This window comes from Electrophorus electricus, chromosome 22, assembly GCF_013358815.1.
Source record: "Electrophorus electricus isolate fEleEle1 chromosome 22, fEleEle1.pri, whole genome shotgun sequence".
In the NCBI taxonomy this organism is placed as follows: domain Eukaryota; kingdom Metazoa; phylum Chordata; class Actinopteri; order Gymnotiformes; family Gymnotidae; genus Electrophorus; species Electrophorus electricus.
In genome coordinates this window covers 12,803,854-12,821,353 of record NC_049556.1, presented here as the reverse complement: position 1 = coordinate 12,821,353, position 17,500 = coordinate 12,803,854, and the positions used below count along the sequence as shown (strand labels likewise).

At 40.1% G+C, this 17,500-nt stretch overlaps 2 protein-coding genes across 2 annotated transcripts in view; both read left to right on the top strand.

Moving 5' to 3' along the window:
• The first annotated feature begins 2,377 nt into the window (after positions 1-2,377).
• Positions 2,378-10,767, top strand: LOC118240664 (butyrophilin-like protein 2). Its single transcript, XM_035521759.1, has 5 exons — positions 2,378-2,460; positions 4,438-4,485; positions 10,077-10,451; positions 10,563-10,699; positions 10,762-10,767. The coding sequence occupies exons 2-5, from the start codon at positions 4,440-4,442 to the stop codon at positions 10,765-10,767; spliced, it is 564 nt and encodes a 187-aa protein (XP_035377652.1). The 5' UTR covers positions 2,378-2,460; positions 4,438-4,439.
• LOC118240538 (NACHT, LRR and PYD domains-containing protein 7-like) overlaps positions 10,727-17,500 on the top strand; it is an 8,804-nt gene continuing 2,030 nt past the window's right edge. The window contains exons 1-4 of the mRNA XM_035521210.1: positions 10,727-10,835; positions 11,269-11,370; positions 11,815-11,850; positions 12,124-12,319. Coding sequence (XP_035377103.1) covers positions 10,811-10,835; positions 11,269-11,370; positions 11,815-11,850; positions 12,124-12,319 — 359 coding nt within the window. The 5' untranslated portion in view covers positions 10,727-10,810. The remainder of the gene's footprint in view (positions 10,836-11,268; positions 11,371-11,814; positions 11,851-12,123; positions 12,320-17,500) is intronic.

Here is a 17,500-nt window from a genome sequence, read left to right as displayed (position 1 = left end):
TAGTTTTATAATGATAGTTCCAAACGTAATTTGGTAGTGAAACTGTACGGTGTTCTGTAAGAAGTCACACTTTCATTTATGTAAAGTACAAACCATGTTTTAGAGGGAGTAGGAAATACATATTTAACACAAAATTATACAAAGCCTCCAACACCATCCAATGCACATCAGCTCTATCAGACCTCCAACGCTAGATACATCAGATCTATCAGACCTCCACTACATACATCAGATCTATCAGACCTCCACTACATACATCAGATCTATCAGACCTCTAACACTACATACATCAGAGCTATCAGACCTCCGACACTACATACATCAGATCTATCAGACCTCCAACACTACATACATCAGATCTATCAGACCTCCAACACTAGGTATATCAGGTCTATCAGACCTCCAACGCTACGCACATCAGATCATGCTACTCTTCAAAGAGACACATTCATTGTAGCTTAACACAATTTAAGCAAAGTGCCTCCATTTGCCACTACAGACTGTACTGGGAGTCTCGTACTCTCTCCTGTATGTACTGGGAGTCTCGTACTCTCTCCTGTATGTACTGGGAGTCTTGTACTGTGTCCTGTGTATGTACTATCCTTGAAACATTGAAAAATCTATCAAACCATGTGTGAATTCAGCTTCACACACTTCTGAAGGAAATATGCAAGCAATGTTCTGTTATTTGTTGTTGCCCATGACACCGTTAATTTGACATTATGCACGATTAAGTATTAAGGACGTTATTTTGTAATTGGTGTAAGTTTAAAAAGTGGTAACTCCCTCGAAAATACTTCGGTCGTGTTGTCTGACGTGACTGTGAGGAGTCTGGACGCCCAGCTATATGCTGCCCTCTAATGGACGCAAATGACAAATTCAGTGATAAAAATCCAACACACTGGAGCAAATGCATGAACGAATGAATGCATTACTAAGCGTGTAAATCGCAGATCCTGGTGCACGCCATTCGTCTGTGTTCGCATCATCGCAGTTCACAGCCCTCGAGTATCTCACCTGAGGGACGTCTGGGATGGTGGTCAGAGACCTTCCACCTGCACGAGGTAGAGATTTGCTCTGAGCGCGCGACCGATGGTGAAATCCCGTCATTGGAGGGGCTGCAGTGCTCTGCGTGCGCGCGCCAGGAACTGTCAAAACGATCATGCGAGTACACGTGACATAATTTCACTTCTCATTTCGCTCACACAAAATACACAGAAACGCACATTTTATGAAACACTAAACGCAAATGTAGTCGTGCAGACACTGTTCTTGATCGACTCTGACTTACTGGTCAAAACAACTTATACTTTTGTCAGTTTGTCAGCTGTTTCACACTAACAGTTGTTCATCGCACAAACCATCGCATGGAAATACCGTGTGCAAGAAGCACCGTTTATACGGCACAGGAAAGGGCTTTGTATAAAGTGTTGGTAGGTTAGCTCATTCGGATGTGTGTTGTGTCAAGTTGAGTGTTTTTAAAGAACTTAGCACTGACTGAGGAATGCTTGTAACCACTTGAATAAAAAAACACCAACAACAAAATAGCAAAACTAAAGACACACCATGTTACATTTTGCCATCTCTGTGTGAAAAGATGGAACGGCGTGGACCAGATAGAATAAATGAGCATTTACAGGATCTGTGATTTGTACGTTTATATATATTTGCTTTTTAAATCAAACAAACACTAAAACATAAACCCAAAGCGCAGGACGCTGTTATACGAACAGGTGGGTTATGCTCCGCTATCACAGTGGGAGAACACAATGTAGACTTACAAAACAGATTTGAAACGACTAGAATCAATAATGAACTTCCCTCGGCCGGTTGCGCAGGTAAATGCATGGGTAAGAACGCCTATGAGTTGTGGTACGAGGCTTGTGTTTCATTATTATAATCAAGATTGAATATAAGTGTGCCAGTGACACATTTTCCCCAAACGACTGTGAAGACGTTTGTTCGTGTTTGTGTGACATCTGAACTGTCTTCATGCCCACTAAGTGGTCCTTGTTAGCCTCTATGGCGCGCGAACTCTTCAGAGCGCGTTCATCGCCACGTGTTCGCCTGCGCCTGGCAGCTCGAGGACGAGCGCGTGTTGTGTAAAACCCTGTGTGTGTGTGTGTGTGTGTGTGTGTGTGTGTGTGTGTGTGTGTGTGTGTGTGTGTGTGTGTGTGTGTGTATGTCTTAGTTTTAAGATTTCAGTCCCCCCAAGCAATATAAAGACCTAACAATGTAGTATCCTGGGATTTTGATTAAATACGTTTCTAAAGGAGTTGTAATTGCACTGCAGTGGACACTCATCGTATGTGACACGCCACTGGTTTTGATGGGTTTGTGAGTGTGCACAGAGCTGGGTGCTGGCGGGATTAATTTCGCCATAGTCACGTGACATGGGCGTTCGTAATCCCACTCCGGAGAAATCAGTATCAGGCGCCCATCTCGAGCCTTGAGAAAGCGGTGAGATCACATTCTTTATTACTCTTACTTTTCATGTCTAAAAGGTAATAATGTCGCCAACTCGATGACTTAGATAGCTAAAGCAGTGTAGGAGTGAGATTATTTTAACGTTGCTGTTAGAAACTGGACCCAGAATCTAAGGCGAAAAAGAGATTACGCAACAGCGATGAACAAATCTAGCTGTAAAAACACGAAAGCTCAATACTCCCTCAGATTCATAGTTTTTAGGAAAGAAATGTGTGCAGTGTAAAAATCATGGCTCGTTTGACTTTTAAAGAAAATACTGATGTTATTTTCTATAACGACGCAGGAAAGTTGCCTCAGCGCTCGAGACATTCACGCAAAAATGGCCTGGTTATTAGAGAATGACAAAGATATGAGAGAATAAGTGTATAATAGCACTAACATTAAGAAAGGCCCTATTATTAGAGAATAAGTGTGTAATAGCACTAACATTAAGAATAGCCTTATTATTAGAGAATAAGTGTGTCATAGCACTAACATTAAGAATGGCCTGGTTATTGGAGAATAAGAGTATAATAGCACTAACATTAAGAATGGCCCTATTATTAGAGAATAAGTGTGTAATAGCACTAACATTAAGAATAGCCTTATTATTAGAGAATAAGTGTGTCATAGCACTAACATTAAGAATGGCCCTATTATTAGAGAATAAGTGTGTAATAGCACTAACATTAAGAATAGCCTTATTATTAGAGAATAAGTGTGTCATAGCACTAACATTAAGAATGGCCTTATTATTAGAGAGTAAGTGTGTAATAGCACTAACATTAAGAATGGCCTTATTATTAGAGAATAAGTGTGTAATAGCACTAACATTAAGAATGGCCTGGTTATTGGAGAATAAGTGTATAATAGCACTAACATTAAGAAAGGCCTTATTATTAGAGAATAAGTGTGTAATAGCACTAACATTAAGAATGGCCTGGTTATTGGAGAATAAGTGTATAATAGCACTAACATTAAGAATGGCCTTATTATTAGAGAATAAGTGTGTAATAGCACTAACATGTTAAAGAATGGCCTGGGTATTAGAGAATAACAAAGATATGAGAAAATAACAGTGTATAATAGCACTAATATGTTTAAGAATGGCCTGGTTATTGGAGAATAAGTGTATAATAGCACTAACATGTTTAAGAATGCCCTGGGTATTAGAGAATAACAAAGATATGAGAGAATAAGTGTGTAATGGCACTAACTTTAAGAATGGGCTGGTTATTGGAGAATAAGTGTGTAATGGCACTAACATTAAGAATGGCCTGGTTATTGGAGAATAAGTGTGTAATGGCACTAACATTAAGAATGGCCTGGTTATTGGAGAATACGTGTGTAATAGCACTTGGCTGCCTGAAGAGAGTGTTTGTGTGTGTGTGTGTGTGTGTGTGTGAGAGTGTTTGTGTGTGTGTGTGTGTGTGTGTGTGTGAGAGTGTTTGTGTGTGTGTGTGTGTTTGTGTGTGTGTGTGTGTGTGTGTATGTGTGTGTGAGTGTGTTTGTGTGTGTGTGTGTGTGTGTGTGTGTGTGTGTGTGTGAGGTTTGTGTTTCCTGCCGGGTGTTGAGTGCACTGTGCTGAATGCTGATTAAAACTTTTGTGAGATTTAAAGTTGTGTTCCATTAAATTATTTGAAGTCTTTATATGTCATTTATATTGTTCAGTGAGAATGTTATCTTCATAAGTGAATATATCATGTTCATAAATATGTACGTTTATGTCATATTCATTTTAGGCTGTTCCATCAATTAAAAAAAAAACTAATTCAAAATTTTCTCATTAGAAATATTTTACAATATTTGTTTATTTTTTGTAGGACAAAACTGAAATACTTTAGGTAATTGGAAACATGAATCTAAGGCATTTAAGGCATGTTCCAATTTTAACTATGAAGGAGTTTTCATGTAAATTATTTGTAAGCAGTCATGCTTAGTAAACTAATACAGGACCTTGTTCTCTTTCAGAGATGAAGTGTGTTTGGGTGATTCTTTTCCTCCACTGGTCTCTCTCAGGTACAGTAAACACCAAGAAACAACATTACAGAAAATCCTATCACCAGCTGCAATATACAAACCTATCAGCAGTTACAATATACAATATACAAGCCTATCACTAGCTACAATATACAATATACAAACCTATCAGCAACAATATACAATATTCAAACCTAACACCAGCTACAATATACAACATACAAACCTATCACCAACAACAATAAACAATATTCAAACCTATCACCAGCTACAATATATAAACCAATCACCAACAGCAATATACAACATACAAGCCTATTACCAACAACACTATACAATATTCAAACCTATTACCAGCTACAATATACAATATACAAACCTATCACCAACAACAATATACAATATTCAAACCTATCACCAACAACAATATACAATATTCAAGCCTATCACCAGCTACAATATACACTATACAAACCTATCACCAACAGCAATATACAACATATAAGCCCATCACCAACAACAATATACAATATTAAAAGCTATTGCCAGCTACAATATACAATATACGAACCTATCACCAACAACAATATACAATATTCAAACCTATCACCAACACCAGTATACAATATTATATCTAAATATCCTAAGAAGTCTCCAGGTGAGTAACTGAGGTCAACTATACTGAGAGCTGTAGGGATATTGATCATTGTAGTGAAGTACACAAGGTTTCCAGAGAAGCAAGATGTTTTTAATGGAGGTTCTTCATCAGTTGTACAAGCAAGGTGCTTCTGAGTTCCAACATGCAATGTGAAAGGACTCAGCCAAAGAAAGGGACCTTCACTGGCCTGACGGTGGCGCTGTAGCACAGCATTTTACATTTTCTTCAATATCTTGTAATTTCTGCAACATAAATGTACAATTCTTTTTTCTCTCAAGCGGACAAATCTTTCGCATCTTTCACTCACTCAGTTTTTGAAAACAGACATTCTGTGTTTGGGTCACACCCACCTTTTTGAACCAGCCCTATGGTTTTCAGCCAGTTTTCATAAAACTGGTGTCAATCAATTCAGAACAATATGATCCTAAATAATGATCAAAAACATTTGAATATTTTCATACAGTCTGGCTGTCATGTGTCAATCAACAGCAAATTAAGAGGTGGAGCTTAATTTACTTAATTAGGTACTCAACAATACTATCAGTCAATCTTGGTGAAACTTCATGTATAGCTGATCAGGCTGGTGATTTTGAGGTCAAAAATAGGGGGCACTATAACATGGAAATCATTTTGACATTTCAAACCAATATGGCCTCCATATGCAAATGAACCCTTCCAGATCAGTACATATTGTGCATAAATGGCTGTAACTCATGAATGATTCATCCAATTGTGATGAAACTTCAGAATTTAGCGGCACATGATTTTCAGGTAGTCTGTTGACTTTGTTGAATATGTCAGTAGCGGGCGCTATAAAAGCTAGAAATGTACATCTCAACATACAGACATCAGATCAAGCTGAAATTTGGCATGCTGCATGAGTGACCTTTACTATACGGGGCCAATTAATCATTAACCAATATGTAGAAAACTGTGACCTCCATTGGCCAATCAGAGTCCAGCAGGCATATGACAGGCTTATCATTGACCAGTCATGATGAAACCTAAAGGCTATACATAAGTAAGGACTCTCTGTGAATCTGTGACGTTTCAAATGATTTGGCCACTAGGTGGCAGTGTTCATGAAAATCAAGTATAACGCCTACGTATTTTCACTTAGGAACATGAATTTACAAACTAGACCTAGGAATTTGATCCAATCATGTCTGAATTGGTACTACAATAATCTACTCACTCTCTATTCACTTTGATAAATAATGATCAAAATAAGATTGAAATTTTGCTCTCCATGGTAGTCACTTTGTCCAATCATTCATTGTGGCCTTGCTATATATGACCTACATTGCTATAACTCATAAACCATGTAAGTTATCATTTCAAATCCTTTCTTAGATTGAGGTTCATGTGAGTTTTTGCCAAGTTTGGTCCAAATTGAGCTTTAGAGGGCGATACAGCATACAGACATTTAAAAGCCTTAAAACTCACATCATTAATATTATATGCATACTACAAGTACGAAATGGCTGCCATGTTATTCGGTTCCCTGAACTTAATAATTTTTCCATTACAATTTATGTGAAAAAATGCCTTGCCTGTGCACTATTTTGACCGCTTTAAAAAACAGATAATTATTTTTACAGATAATAAATACAGATAATTATCTACAGGCCAAAAGCTCAATCTTTACAAAATTAAGGGTTTTTGATTATCAATCCTGACACATACAGGAGAAACTCTGACTCCATCATTTAGGTCCAGTCAAAGAAAACTACCTCACTAGCCCTCACGACCACACACTGGTACAGAGGTGAGGGAAAGTTGAAGACATCAGCACACACGTTTACACACATACACGTAATGACCGTATGATGTTAAGGCAAACTCACCATCAGGAGGCTCTGCAGTGCACAGTTATCTACTATGCACATAATCACAAACACTTTCGTCATGTCACGAGTCCTAGTAATAAGGGTGGACTGGTGAACTGGAGGTTTGTACGTGGACGTTATTTGACAGGTTCTTCTGTGAGTCGTAGCCCTCGTGAGTCCCTTGTGCCTTATGAGCCCATAAACTTACACGTGCTTGTGCACAGGGTAAGACGTGTCCTGTGATTGTGCACAGGGTAAGACGTGTCCTGTGCTAGGTCCTACGCCAGGCCATTAAGCTTCACACAGAATATTGTTAGAGATGTGATTGTGCACAGGGTAAGACGTGTCGTGTGCTAGGTCCTACGCCAGGCCATTAAGCTTCACACAGAATATTGTTAGAGATGTGATTGTGCACGGGGTAAGACGTGTCCTGTGCTAGGTCCTACGCCAGGCCATTAAGCTTCACACAGAATATTGTTAGAGATGTGATTGTGCACAGGGTAAGACGTGTCCTGTGCTAGGTCCTACGCCAGGCCATTAAGCTTCACACAGAATATTGTTAGAGATGTGATTGTGCACAGGGTAAGACGTGTCCTGTGCTAGGTCCTACGCCAGGCCATTAAGCTTCACACAGAATATTGTTAGAGGTGTGATTGTGCACAGGGTAAGACGTGTCCTGTGCTAGGTCCTACGCCAGGCCATTAAGCTTCACACAGAATATTGTTAGAGATGTGATTGTGCACAGGGTAAGATGTGTCCTGTGCTAGGTCCTACGCCAGGCCATTAAGCTTCACACAGAATATTGTTAGAGATGTGATTGTGCACGGGGTAAGACGTGTCCTGTGCTAGGTCCTACGCCAGGCCATTAAGCTTCACACAGAATATTGTTAGAGATGTGATTGTGCACGGGGTAAGATGTGTCCTGTGCTAGGTCCTACGCCAGGCCATTAAGCTTCACACAGAATATTGTTAGAGATGTGATTGTGCACGGGGTAAGATGTGTCCTGTGCTAGGTCCTACGCCAGGCCATTAAGCTTCACACAGAATATTGTTAGAGATGTGATTGTGCACAGGGTAAGATGTGTCCTGTGATTGTGCACAGGGTAAGACGTGACCTGTGATTGTGCACAGGGTAAGACGTGTCCTGTGCTAGGTCCTACGCCAGGCCATTAAGCTTCACACAGAATATTGTTAGAGATGTGATTGTGCACAGGGTAAGATGTGTCCTGTGCTAGGTCCTACGCCAGGCCATTAAGCTTCACACAGAATATTGTTAGAGATGTGATTGTGCACGGGGTAAGACGTGTCCTGTGCTAGGTCCTACGCCAGGCCATTAAGCTTCACACAGAATATTGTTAGAGGTGTGATTGTGCACAGGGTAAGACGTGACCTGTGATTGTGCACAGGGTAAGACGTGTCCTGTGCTAGGTCCTACGCCAGGCCATTAAGCTTCACACAGAATATTGTTAGAGGTGTGATTGTGCACAGGGTAAGACGTGACCTGTGATTGTGCACAGGGTAAGACGTGTCCTGTGCTAGGTCCTACGCCAGGCCATTAAGCTTCACACAGAATATTGTTAGAGATGTGATTGTGCACAGGGTAAGACGTGTCCTGTGCTAGGTCCTACGCCAGGCCATTAAGCTTCACACAGAATATTGTTAGAGATGTGATTGTGCACAGGGTAAGATGTGTCCTGTGCTAGGTCCTACGCCAGGCCATTAAGCTTCACACAGAATATTGTTAGAGATGTGATTGTGCACGGGGTAAGACGTGTCCTGTGCTAGGTCCTACGCCAGTCCATTAAGCTTCACACAGAATATTCTTAGAGATGTGATTGTGCACAGGGTAAGACGTGTCCTGTGCTAGGTCCTACGCCAGGCCATTAAGCTTCACACAGAATATTGTTAGAGGTGTGATTGTGCACAGGGTAAGACGTGTCCTGTGCTAGGTCCTACGCCAGGCCATTAAGCTTCACACAGAATATTGTTAGAGATGTGATTGTGCACAGGGTAAGATGTGTCCTGTGCTAGGTCCTACGCCAGGCCATTAAGCTTCACACAGAATATTGTTAGAGATGTGATTGTGCACGGGGTAAGACGTGTCCTGTGCTAGGTCCTACGCCAGGCCATTAAGCTTCACACAGAATATTGTTAGAGGTGTGATTGTGCACAGGGTAAGACGTGACCTGTGATTGTGCACAGGGTAAGACGTGTCCTGTGCTAGGTCCTACGCCAGGCCATTAAGCTTCACACAGAATATTGTTAGAGGTGTGATTGTGCACAGGGTAAGACGTGACCTGTGATTGTGCACAGGGTAAGACGTGTCCTGTGCTAGGTCCTACGCCAGGCCATTAAGCTTCACACAGAATATTGTTAGAGATGTGATTGTGCACAGGGTAAGACGTGTCCTGTGCTAGGTCCTACGCCAGGCCATTAAGCTTCACACAGAATATTGTTAGAGATGTGATTGTGCACGGGGTAAGACGTGTCCTGTGCTAGGTCCTACGCCAGGCCATTAAGCTTCACACAGAAAAAGCAGATGTTGAAATCACATTCTCTCCGTGGGGTTCTAAAGTTCTGAGAGAGTAGATCAGTTCTTTGTTCTTTCTTAACTTCACTGCTGCCATAGCAACAACTGACCGTGAAAACCGGTATGTCATTAATGCAGTGTCCATTAGCACTAAAACGTCCTACCACTGCAAATGACAAATCCTCTAATCCTTAATTCTGATGATCAAATGGTCAGCAAGCCTTTTCTTGGCTTTCCCAGTGTAAAACTGACTACATCTCTTAAAGTAACACAGTTGACATCTCCTGGAGTGATGCATGAGGAGGAACTGGTGATGACACCTTAGCCTTTTGTGCCTGGTATTGGCCTGGCTGTGTTAACACATTTACATGAAGGACATCTAGAGCTGTTGCAATGCCACAGCTATTATTTGAATGGTAATTTTTCTCACTCCTGACGAGCGTCTTTGATGTTTTTGTTGCGTCTGAGGGAGATTAGTGGAGGATCCTTAAAAATGGAGGTGGTCTCTGCATCACCCTGGAGGATTCTGGAGTGTTGCAGTAAAATATCAACTCCTGTTTTATTTGTTTTGTTTGAATGTGCACATCCAGCATGGTGATGTTTCTCATTACAGGAGGTCAGGAGTTTAACATGGAGGGTCCAGATGTGCCTGTTGTTGCTGCTCCTGGTTCTGACATCATTTTGCCGTGTTCCATCAAACCCAAAGCCTCTGAACAATCCCATGTGAGTGCTGTGGACATGGAAGTGAAGTGGAGCAGAACAGACCTGAATAGCGCAGTAGTGCATCACTATATGGATAAAATAGACAAGAATGAAGATCAGGATCCTTCATACAGAGGGAGAACAGCTCTGTTCAAAGAGGAGCTACAGTATGGCAACACCTCACTGCTACTGAAGAACGTTAAAGTGTCTGATGGAGGACAGTACACATGTCAAGTTGATTCTGCCCATCAGAAAGATCATGTCAGTGTTCTGCTTAAAGTTGAAGGTGAATGTCATTGAATTTCAATTATTAAAATTAAAGCCCTGTTTTAATATGTGTTTATGTAAGCAGAAACAGGACAATGCCATTTCAAGCTTTGGTTTTTTCAATCCACAGGTATTGGAGGAGCCCCAGAGATCACTGTACTGGGCACTGACTCAGGTGGGGTTCTTCTACAGTGTGACTCTAAGGGCTGGTGGCCTGTACCTGAACTCCAGTGGCTGGACAGTGAAGGAGCAGAAGTACGTGCTGGAGTAACAGAGTCATGTGAAGATGGTGAAGGGTTTTATGTGAGACGCAGCCTCACTGCACACAGCAGTGACACGAATACCTACATCTGCAGAGTGAAATGGGGGCAGAACGTGATGGAGGAAAAGATCGACATCACTGGTAATTTACACTACTGGAAAACATCACTGGTAATTTACACTACTGGAAAACATCACTGGTAATTTATAGTACTGAAGTACATCACTGGTGATTTACACTACTGGAAAACATAAATGGTGATTTACACTACTGGAAAACGTCACTGGTCATTTACACTACTGAAGTACATCACTGGTGATTTACACTACTGGAAAACATAAATGGTGATTTACACTACTGGAAAACATAAATGGTGATTTACACTACTGGTAAACATTCAGAATACTCACAAATTACTTAATTACCAAAGTATAAGTACATTTATGAGAGTGTTTTTATAATTGCTTCTAATGTGCTATTGTTTAGCCTTAAATGAATTATTCTCTTCTTTCTTGAAGCAATATGTGACTGCACAGATGGATATTTAATCTGAATCTTTTTCATTGTGTTCCAGATCACTTGCCCAGGCCTGACTATACAGCAGCCATCGCTGTTCCAGTTGTACTGATCCTGCTCTCAGCACTCGTGGGTGTTGTCGTGTATTACAGAAGGAGAGGTAAACCTGTATCTGTCACTCAGTATATTCCTGTCCCACAGTCCTCATATCTAGTCTGTCTGTGTCAGGAGTGTCTCATATTACGTTCCAGTTCTCCAGAAACATTATTATTATTCAAATGCCACATATTTAGACATTCACACTATTACAGTGTGCTGAGGTCAATTACAGATGCGGTCTAAGAAGATAAAATAAGTCAGATATGAAAACTCACAAATCATCACACACATCAGCCATCGTCAGTACGTCTGAAACTCGTCTCTGTACTAATGAGATCAGAAGTGGTTCTGTTCTCTTCCTGTCAGTGTGAGCTGTGCTAACAGATTCAGTCTGTTCCTTTGGGTGGGATCACAAATAGCTTGTGTGTACTGATGTTCACATTTTATTTAGACACACATAAAACAAAAATATCTGTTTGGTGATGTTACATTTCTCTGCTTTCAGCTAAACAGGAAAAAGTGAAGAGAGACATTGAGACAGGTAAACTCCATTTATTTAGTTTTCTGTAGTCAGGCTTTTCCATTTTAACAGGATCTGATGTTACCTGTAACACAACGGGTTTGATCAAACAATATCACTAGAGGGAAACAGAGGGACTGATTTACATACACAAGAAATAAGAACTCCAGAGTTAGAGACAGTGTGTGTATAGAAAAGTAACCCCATCAGTGTGGGGGGGGATAATTAATTAGAGAGAATTTGTACTTCCACTGTGTGAATGAACTTAATGATCCTTCTGTCTTGTGTGAACAGCTGACTTGTGCATGAGGAGAGGAGGTGAAGATCGTCTCCGTGGGGTGAACTTCACTGATGCTCAGTGGGCATATGTGGAACACACTCTACTTACTTCAGAAGAGGATCTGGAGGAGTTTGACCTGAGCAAATATGACCGATCAGAGGAAGGTTTTCTGAAGCTCCAGAAAGTGGTCAAATCATGCAGAAAAGCACAGTGAGTATTTTCATTACAGGCTCTATTAGTGCTTTAACTGTGTGTGTGTGTGTGTGTGTGTGTGTGTGTGTGTGTGTGTGTGTTTGTGTGTGTGTGTGTGTGTGTGTCCCTTATAGCTCTGTTATGTAGAGATGGAGGGTCCTACAGTATAGTTAAGACAATGTTTATCACACAGTATTGTTGATTAATACATTATACATTGGCTTACACTTGAATCACAGATTAAAATAACAAAGTCCATGGTAACATTACACAAACTAATCTAATATGAACAGTGTTTACTGGACAGTCTACAGCCACATGACCTTTGACCTCCATTTATTATGCCGACTCGATGACGCCCCATGTGTGAGTTTAGTGAGACTGTTTTACTCTTGTGTAACACCTGGATAAAATGGATCCTGGTGTGGTTTGATTAATCAGATTTAAATCCATTTGAAATGTGTCTGCGTGCATTTACACCTGCATTTATATGTGGATGAACCTCATTTGTTTATATATAGTGAAGAAAGACCTAAAGTTGAGTGATCCTATCCCATCCCAGATCTTCCCTGTGAGCTCCACCTAGTCACTGATGAAGCGTCTGAATGGTCTTCTAAACCATCACAGTCTTGTTTGAGATCAGAGATTAGTGTGTGCCAGACTTTTCCAAATGGATTATTTATCCTTCAGCATATACGTAATTCTCTCCAGGTGTAGAGAACTTGTTGTTCTGAAGTCCACAGTCTAAGTAAAGGTAATTCTGCCATTTTCCATAGTTGTAGAATAATCTATTAGCAATAATCAGTCCACAGCAAATGAGTCGTTGCTGATCTGACTTCAGTCTTAGGAATGTTTCAGATATTCCAGTATTATCAGGACTGTGTCAGGCTCCACACTTGCCTCTAGAATGTCTGAGAAGATTTGGATCCAGAAATTGGTGAAGTTTGGGACAGAGTGTGTTTAATACTCAGGAGCCAGTCCTCCATTCAGGCTGGATTTGTAGAGATGATATTTGGTGATTGTACAGATAAGATGAGAAAGAGAATGATGTATTCAGTTTTTAAAATTAATGACTTCTGCGTCATAAATATAACAGCTGTGGAGAAAGACCATTTTAATTAACCAGCAGGAAAATGGCAGAAGTGACTGGATGAACACAAGTTATAAACTTTGTTTTTAAATTGGGTTTTATTTTCATTTTCCATTTAAGGCTGTAAACAAGAACCACAAAACCAAACTCAGTCAGCGTTAAACACTGTGTAGCCACATAAACTATCCAACAAATGAAACATGTGCCACTGTAATAGCCCGAGTGCCACAGCGTGAGGAGCAGGACACACACACTCCCTCGACGTAGACACGTTTATTAGACAAACACGAATGACTAACACAGTGACACTCACATGGATCAGGCAGGGTGAACACGGGCAGAGGCAGACGCAGCTCACAAACATAACGTGCATCACGAACGTGAACAGGATCACCATTAAAGACCAGCAAGGATGCAAACACCAGCAGAGGTTTAAATACATACAAACACAATGACATGAAACCAGGTGCAGGTGTGTTAAACATGGGCGTGGTTACAAATGAGTGTGTGTGAACTCCCACTGCACACGGCGGGACGTACCACGTGAACAGTGGGAAGAGGAGCGTTCTGTGGCAGCTGGGAGGTTGTAGAGTAATCAATCCTGTTTCTATAGAAACCACCAGAGTAATCAATCCTGTTTCTATAGAAACACCAGAGTAATCAATCCTGTTTCTATAGAAACCAGTTTCAACTTTTGTATCAGGATCCATAGCACAGCACATTTGAAACTCAATTATGTTTTACAAAAAAACAACTTTGTGCCTCACACAACCACACACACACAACACACACACACACCACCAGTTTCAACTTTGTCAGCTCCGAGCACAGCCATCTAAACTCTGGGTAAGAACAGGTGTGTCACATGACAGACTAAGTGAAGCGTCTCACCTGTTTGACAGGTGTCTACGGTACCTGTGCTCTACAATTGACTGACAGTGTCTGAAAATTAATATCAAACTGATCTAAATATCTAATATTAAATATTTAACCATCTAATATTAAATATCTAACTAACATTTAAATATCTAACTAACATTAATATATATAACCATCTAATATTAAATATCTAACATTAAATATCTAACATTAAATATTTAACCATCTAATATTAAATATCTAACATTAAATATCTAAACATCTAATATTAAATATCCAACTAACATTAAATATCTAACTAACATTAAATATCTAACCATCTAATATTAAATATCTAACATTAAATATCTAACATTAAATATTGAACCATCTAATATTAAATATCTAACATTAAATATCTAAACATCTAATATTAAATATCTAACTAACATTAAATATCTAACATTAAATATTTAACCATCTAATATTAAATATCTAACATTAAATATCTAACATTACATATCTAAACATCTAATATTAAATATCTAACTAACATTAAATATCTAACTAATATTAAATATCTAACATTAAATATCTAATATTAAATATTTAACCATCTAATACTAAATATGTAATATTTAAATATCTGTCTCATATTTAAATATCTGTCATATTAATGTTCTAATTGTCTAACTGGTTTCCACTTTTGTCTGTTATTCATTTGAATCTTTTAAAATTGATGGCATGCTTGTGGGTGTTTGTGGGTAAAAATGTTTTGGGCACTATTTTGTTCTTGTGGTCAGTCACTACCCACGTTGAAAAATCACAGCATAATTTAAACAGTTTATAACTCTTTCTGCAGAACATGTATTCCCAAGTCTGCACTGTGTAGCTACAACAAACTATTATTTCATACCTGAGTGCTGTTTAACAATATTTGGGTAACATCTATAGCACTATTGTAATGCATCTATAGCACTATTGTAATGCATCTACACCACTATTGTAATGCATCTACAGCACTATTGTAATGCATCTACAGCACTATTGTAATGCATCTATAGCACTATTGTAATGCATCTATAGCACTATTGTAATGCATCTATAACACTACTGTTTAGTTAGCAGTGTTGGGCTTTCATACATGAACTTTAAAAGCTCAGTTGTGGTCTGGGATGGTCAGATGGTTTCTATGCAGGTACTGAAAAGAGACATTTCTATAAAAGCTTGAAGACAGGAGATTATCATTAGAGACGCCCAGAAAAGTACAAATTAATCAAAACTCTGTGACTGTATGTAGTAAGTAAATGTAGATGATTATCATCCACCTTCACATATTACCAGCAGACTAGCAGAGATGAGCGAGCTCCTCCCTCAAATTCCATCAAGCTTTTCACTCTTTTACTCTCTCTCTCGTTTCACTCGCTGTCTGTTTCACTCACGCTCCCTCCCTCTCCCTCCCTCTCTCTCCCTCCCTCTACCTCCCTCTCTCTCTCCCCCTCTCTCTCTCTCCCTCCCTCCCTCCCCCCCCTCTCTCTCCCTCCCTCCCTCTCTCTCTCTCTCTCTCTCTCTCTCCCTCTGTCTCACTCTCTCCCTCCCTCTCTCTCGTGCATTTCCAGTCACTTGTGCACACTTTCACTCTTGCGCGTGCGTTTCCGCTCTCTCACACAGATTCACTCTTGCGCGTCCTGAACGGCGTTTGTCCTAAACGTTGCTTCATATGATCTAGACACCGAGAGTTGAGTGAGAACTTTGAGATAAAGGAGATCTCGTGGATTGATGCCTACCAGACAGCTAAAACTAACCTGATGTGAATTTGTACTAGTGATATTTAATTGAGCTCAGCTGTATCACTAATTATGCATTATGTCCTGTTTAGAATTCAGGGTTGTTTTTTTGTCTGCTATAGAATTTGGATCTTTTCCTCATTGGACTTTGATGGCAAGCCCACCCCAGACCTAAACCTGGTTAGCTAAGATGTCCCATCACCAGACAACACACAGTTAGAACTGAGATTCAGGCTTTCTGTTTATTCAGGTGTTTTACGAGATCAAAGCCCCAGAGCAGTAACTCACCTTTTCCACTTATTTCCACTTTTCTCCGCAAAGGTGAACAGAATCCTCACATTGAAAGTGAAGACAACTGATGTTCGTCTCTTCACGTTGACGAGTGTTTTCTGTATTAACTGATTTAAAGTGTCTCCTGCATTCAGAGTTAAATTCAGAATCATTTGTTAGAAGTCACAGTGATTTGTAAATACTGATTTATTGAATCCTTTATTGAACTGTAGCTTGCTATGATGGTATTTAAGTTGGACACTGTTACATCTGTACCTGGGTATCAGGTTAGTTGTTCACTATCAGACGCTAGATCTTGAGAATAAGTGCATGTGTGTATGTTCTTGCTTTAATAAATGGAAGCTTGTTAATGTTCCAAAAGGGGTTAGAGATGTGGCAGGGGTCTTGTGTAGTCGGGTGTTCCCGACTCCATAGCCGACCTGTTGCCTGAGTAGTTCAGATTTACCCGCTACACTCTCATCAGCTTGTAGGAGAGGAATCTCCTCACTGCACGGACACACCAGTCAAAGGCCACACGCTCCTGTAGCTGCTGCGCTGGCTGTAGTGTTGTTGACTACAGTATATTATCTACAGCGCAGTTGTCATCATCAGTAACACACACACACGACTGGGTGCCACATGCGTGCAGTTCAGGTAACATGTACATGGAGAGTAAACCTAAAGGTTAGTGAGGCAGGAGTCTGCAGGTTAGAGTAGCAGGTGTTTGGCAAGCTTGCTGGGTGTAGCAGAAAGATTCTGGGTGTGTCAACAGGTGGGCGTGTTGACAGGAAGAGAGTCCTGAGAGTAGGTGGAGCCACACACGTAACTTCCTTTGTGATTTCTGGACCGTGACGTCCTCCGTACCGTCAGTGGGCGTGTCCCTCTGGCTGGGTGCTGGACACATCGTGACAAGTTCTTCCTAAATGTCTTACACATGAAACCGTCAATCACTTAAAATAACCTCACAAATGTTAATAATCACAACAGAAAAAATATTTATTTATTGAAACACTTTGTCCATTACATTCTCAATATTGTGTCTGGCATTCTGGTTTATTTGTGGTGTTTTTTCCCTAAATATTTATTGATCAATACTCTGCATCAATACCCTGGCATAACCCACTAAAATAATCAGTTCAGACTTTATCAGTGTTGGTCTCAGTGGCTTCAGTTAACATTATCAAGATGTGATGT

What these genes read in the sequence shown, in the direction of transcription:
- LOC118240664 (XM_035521759.1), top strand. Translation starts at nt 4,440, where the DNA reads ATGAAGTGTGTTTGGGTGATTCTTTTCCTCCACTGGTCTCTCTCAG. An exon ending in CCTCCACTGGTCTCTCTCAG is followed by an intron (nt 4,486 to 10,076) that starts GTACAGTAAACA and finishes TTCTCATTACAG; the next exon opens with GAGGTCAGGAGTTTAACATG. An exon ending in TGTTCTGCTTAAAGTTGAAG is followed by an intron (nt 10,452 to 10,562) that starts GTGAATGTCATT and finishes TTCAATCCACAG; the next exon opens with GTATTGGAGGAGCCCCAGAG.